The 5,214-nt window shown below is 42.2% G+C and overlaps 1 protein-coding gene across 1 annotated transcript in view; it reads left to right on the plus strand.

Moving 5' to 3' along the window:
* The first annotated feature begins 179 nt into the window (after positions 1-179).
* The window catches only part of LOC106526922 (phosphatidylinositol 5-phosphate 4-kinase type-2 beta), an 11,439-nt gene continuing 6,404 nt past the window's right edge, over positions 180-5,214 (plus strand). The window contains exon 1 of the mRNA XM_014021650.1: positions 180-783. Within this exon, the coding sequence (XP_013877104.1) occupies positions 637-783 (147 nt within the window). The 5' untranslated portion in view covers positions 180-636. The remainder of the gene's footprint in view (positions 784-5,214) is intronic.

Here is a 5,214-nt window from a genome sequence, read left to right on the forward strand (position 1 = left end):
ATTCAGAAAATATTTTCAGGACCCCACCTTGATGTTTCGGGACCCCACTTTGGGTCCYGACCMCAGCTTTGGGAARCACTGGGTTAGATGRASCTGTGGRCAGGCATGTGTTTCTGGGCCCAACACCGKCCGGGCCGGCCCCACAGCTGTCGTGTTGAAAACGGGAACCCCTTCAGTTCGCTCTGCGGCCTGTAGGAGGCGCAGTGCGGTCGCCATCTTGAGGACACCCTAAACACACCGCTCGTCTGGCGGGGCGGCTGATAACCGTCTCCGGCGCATCATGACGGGATTATACGCTTCCAAATAAAACAGCACCGCTCCAGTTTCAGGTCGCGGGTTTCCCAGGAGGACCCAGACGAGCCGCCCGGTGACGGCTCATCGTTCGCTGCGGGGTTCGGTTGAAAGCGAAGGCGGCTCCGCTGTGGCCCGATGGCCGGCTAGCTGCTCGGAGGAGGAAGGGTGGTGACGACGGCGCAGAATGCTCCGCCGCTGACTTCCCGAACAGCACGAATCGTTCCGCACACCRAGAGCTGGGAGGCTGGCCACCATGCGCCCGTAGATCCCTGCGCACACGTCTGAGTTCTGCCCGGTTTGTTTTCGTTGTGAGCGGACATCATCTTCATCTTCATCTTCGTCATGTCATCTAACTGCACCAGCAGTGCCGCGGCCGTCAGCGCCAGCAAAACCAAGACGAAAAAGAAGCATTTTATAGGACAGAAAGTCAAGTTGTTCCGCGCCAGTGAGCCCATCCTCAGCGTGTTGATGTGGGGAGTGAACCACACGGTGAGTCCGTCTCCAGAGCCCCCTGTTCCCGCTTCAGTTGTGCTTGTAGCCCCCTGTTAGCCAGCTGCTTTCATCTGTCAAACCTGCCTCCAAAGGCTCAACTTTGTGTTTATGCACCTCTGTTAAAGTAACTGTTTTTATGCATTTCTTAAAGTGAGCTTTTATGTTTTAGTCTAATTTTTATGCATTTTTAATTTTTCTGCCGCAGTTTTTTATTTGATTCTACAACGACTTTGAATTGAAGCTGGATTCAGATTTCGCAGATGATGAAAGGTCCATTTCGGTGACTTCGCGGTAAAAGCTCCACCTTTTAACGGTTCTGAGGGTCCAGCACTTACAAAAGACTTATACTGGACCAGGTTTTAGGCTGGTTTGTACTCAGAAAACGTCGCAGTGGTTCTGAGTTGGGGTCTGTTAAACGTGAAGCGAGCTTCGGCTGCAGTCTGCMGGAGCCTGTCAGAAAAAAGCAGGATCTGTGGATTATCAATCATCTGTGCACAGGGCTGGATAATCTGCTGCCATCACAGATTATGGGTTATGAAGGGCTTTTCGTGGCYGATTGGTGAGCTGCAGGCTGGATGTGGGAGGGGTGTGTCGGGCAGGCAGCTGGAGCAGCAGGTTACACATTTTCATTGTTTCAAAAACCTGCTCAGAGCTTTCCTGTAGTCAGCTCCTACATCATTTACTGCAGCTCGTTCCATTACATCATTTTACTATAAATAGAGCAGCAAAAAGAATCTATCACATCGACTTCTGGCCGAGGCTGCCTTGTTGCTATGAAAAGCCCAGTGAAAGGCAGGCTGATGGATGGCTTGGGTTCACGAGCAGTGTGGATTTGCCTGATGTGCACTAACTGTTGTGCTCGTCCACAGTGGACCGATGTGTGAAAACTGCCTCTCGGGCCTGAACGGATTACTGAACGGACCGACTTGGCAGTGGYCGAGGGGCTGAAACGCCATGCCTCAGAGGAGACATGGTGGCTTAATGCATCCCCATACCATCAGAGAGGCAGGCTTTAAAACTGTGAACTGATAACAGGATGACGGTTTCTCTCCTGGTTTCCAAACTGAACAGTTCTCCACTTTGCCTCGGTCTGTATTACGTGGGCTTTGGTTCAAACATTTGGCTTCTTCTCTTCCTGATAGAGCTTTAAGTAGCTTTTATAGTTGGCGTAAAGTGTTATATGACCAAAGAGAGCTTTATAAGATATTTTTATGCAATATGTAGCAATAAAAGAAGAAAAATAAAGCTGAAGGAAGTCCAAACACTAAATCATAACAGGGCAGGATCATCTGTGGAAAATCAGCCAATCCAACCCAGAGTTATAGATCTGTTTAAATTCATACTTCCAGTTTAACCCTTTCATAATAAAAGCTTTTCTTTGATTGAGTTTATACTTTTATAAATATTGTTTGAAGTTTGTCAAACARCAAATATGGTTTCTACCATTTTTTATATTTAAATATTGTTAAATTTTATTTTATTTCTTTGTGACCCTCTTGCCTGGCTGCTAAAGATGCTACATGCTAACACACGGTGCCTCGTTCAACACTGCTTGTAAGAGAGAATAGTTTTTATTTTATTTGGGATAAATGCCTAAAAATCTTTTYTAGTGAACTTAAAATGATTTAGTGAAAACTGGAAACTGGTCTGCTAACAGTTTCCACCTTTAGCATAAATGCTAATCTGCTAAATAAGCTAATTCCCGCGGATCTTTAAAAAGTCTTGAAAGTCATTAAATTCATAAATCCAATAATAAGGCTTTAATTATCATTAAAATGTCTTACATCAATGTTTCAGAGGTCTTAAAAATGTTAAAACATTGTAAGTAGGATTATTGTAGTCGTCTCAAATATTAAAATAATTGGTACCATTTATTTCTTTTTTTTAAATTTACTGGACGCTCATGTTGCCTAGTTGTATTTGGGTAAAATTGTTGCTAACTGTTTTTCATTTGTTTATTGTGAAGTTAGTCTTAAATTTAATTTCAAGTGTCATTAAAGAGGTCATAAAGTCTTAAACTGAACTTTCCTTAAGCTGAAGGAACCCAGATTAGCAGATTAACAGGACTGTGCACACAGCAGGTTTGAGGACCGGGTTTCAAACGAAGCAGCAGAACTAAAGTTTTATAGAGCAGAAGTATAAATACACATCACTTGTGTCACTGGTCCACATGAAGTTCTAACAAGAGGTCAGAGGTCAGAGGTCACAGTGGAGGGATCTGACTCTGGGGTTTGATTTTGATTGTAAAGCATCCATGTTTTTGTTTTTTAACATATTTAAAAACAGAAAAAAATGATCCTTTTTATTTATCTCAAACCAGACTTTTAACACTGACATTAATAGAATAACCATCATCTTTAGTTGTTTTTTTATATTTGTTTTTAAAAAACAAATGATCAAATAGTGTGTTAAATCTCCAGGATGCTACATTTGAAAACTGAAAGCGGAGAAACTTTAGACCAGAACGTCACCCTGAAGTGAATAAACCTCACTATAAAAATGATTCAGTTATTAAAACACRTCATCCTCTGAACCAGATGTGGACTAAGTGTGGTTTAATGTAGAACTGACTGTTTCTCTTAAAGGGATCCATGATTAGTTTAGACTTTATTTGATAAACATATTTTTACAGTAAAATAAAGACTGTAAAAATACTGTAGACTGTCCATTTTTTATAATTTTTAAACTAAAAGTTTAAAAATATATTTTAACACGGACGGGGCCATTTTATTTCCACACAAAGCATTCTGGGTAAATGATGACGTGGATAGGTCCTCGGTGCGAGGCTGCTAGCGAGCTATATCCACCCTGAAGGTTAATCTTGGACAATATCTGATGATCGACTCTTTTAAATGAAACCAGAGAGCGTTGACAGAGAGGAGAAGGTAGAAATGACTCAGCCTGGAACTGAAAATATGGATGGAGGACCTCAGTGACGAGAGGAGAATGTGTAGCGCTGAGCTAATACATATATATGGTGATAGCATTGTGGCTAACACTAAAGCTAACAGTCTAATCTGAGGTTGTTCTTCCATGAAGCAGCTCTGTTGTCCTCCATCCATATTTTCAGTTCCAGGCTGAGTCATTTCTACCTTCTCCTCTCTGTCAACGCTCTCTGGTTTCATTTAAAAGAGTCGATCATCAGATATTGTCCAAGATTAACCTTCAGGGTGGATATAGCTCGTTAGCAGCCTCGCACCGAGGACCTATCCACGTCATCATTTACCCAGAATGCTTTGTGTGGAAATAAAATGGCTCCGTCCATGTTAAAATATATTTTTAAAAATTTACAAAACTAAACATCCTACAGTATTTTTACAGTCTTTATTTTACAGTTAAAATAAATGTTTATCAAATAAAGTCTAATGTTACAACTAATCATGGATCCTTTAAATCCCCTCCTGGTCTAAACTCTGTGTCCGAGTTTCCAAACAGGAAGTTTAAACTCGTCACCAAACTCTGGAAAGCTAAAACCAAATGTTCCTGATGACCCAACACTTCTGTGGCTCGTGATTCAGATGGTTTCCTCCCAAACATCTGCTGGTTTGTCCCGTGTCTGTCTGTCTCATTCAGAGAGCATCCATCCAAACTACTGTGATTAAAGGAAGTCAGAGTTTAGAGGTTGGTGGATGTTTCAGACAGGTTTAGATGAATTTTTAAACGGCGAGGGGATTTTTGTTGAGTTTCTCCCAACCCGACCACACGTGCCGGTGCTCCTGCAGCAGCCTGTTCGAAGAGGTGACGCTGCAGATAAAACGCAGCTGACGGCTGCTGCTGCTGCTGCAGCATCTTTGGTATTCAGCGGCCGATCTTCGGCTGCGTGGGTGCAGCACGATGATGTGAGGTGTGGGCGTGAGTCCGGTTGAGAACATCAAACAGCTCACATCAAAGCCCTCCTCCTCCCGTCACAAGTCAGATGCATTTTTAATGTCGGCCTCGCAGGGATGCTGTCGGGTTTCAGGAACCAGAACTTAGGTTGTTTTTTTTTTTACACGTTAACAAAAATTCATCTTAAATTTAACCTGTCTGTGTAAAAAAATAAAGGTTAATCCTCTCACTTCCTGTCTGCTGTGGGAGGTTACTGACTGGTTTTAGGGATCTGTGAACTTCACTCTTGGTTCTGCTGCTARTTGGACCCAGACCCTATTAGAGGTTCTGGTAATCCCCTAAAGATCCAGTCTCAGGAACAGTTGGTTTTCACAGTGAGGTAGCAAAAAACATAATTAGTTCTCACATTTTTACACATCTGTTTGTCTGTTAGCAAAATATCCCTGTTTAGAACAGATGTATGTGTACTGATTAACATTTAATTAAAGATGGACTGAAATTACAAAACACTTAAAGGGATCCTGGATTAGTTGTAAATTTAGACTTTATGATAAACATATACTTTAACTGTAATATAAAGACTGTAAAAATACTGTAGAC

This window comes from Austrofundulus limnaeus, unplaced genomic scaffold (genome assembly GCF_001266775.1).
Source record: "Austrofundulus limnaeus strain Quisiro unplaced genomic scaffold, Austrofundulus_limnaeus-1.0 Scaffold300, whole genome shotgun sequence".
NCBI lineage: Eukaryota > Metazoa > Chordata > Actinopteri > Cyprinodontiformes > Rivulidae > Austrofundulus > Austrofundulus limnaeus.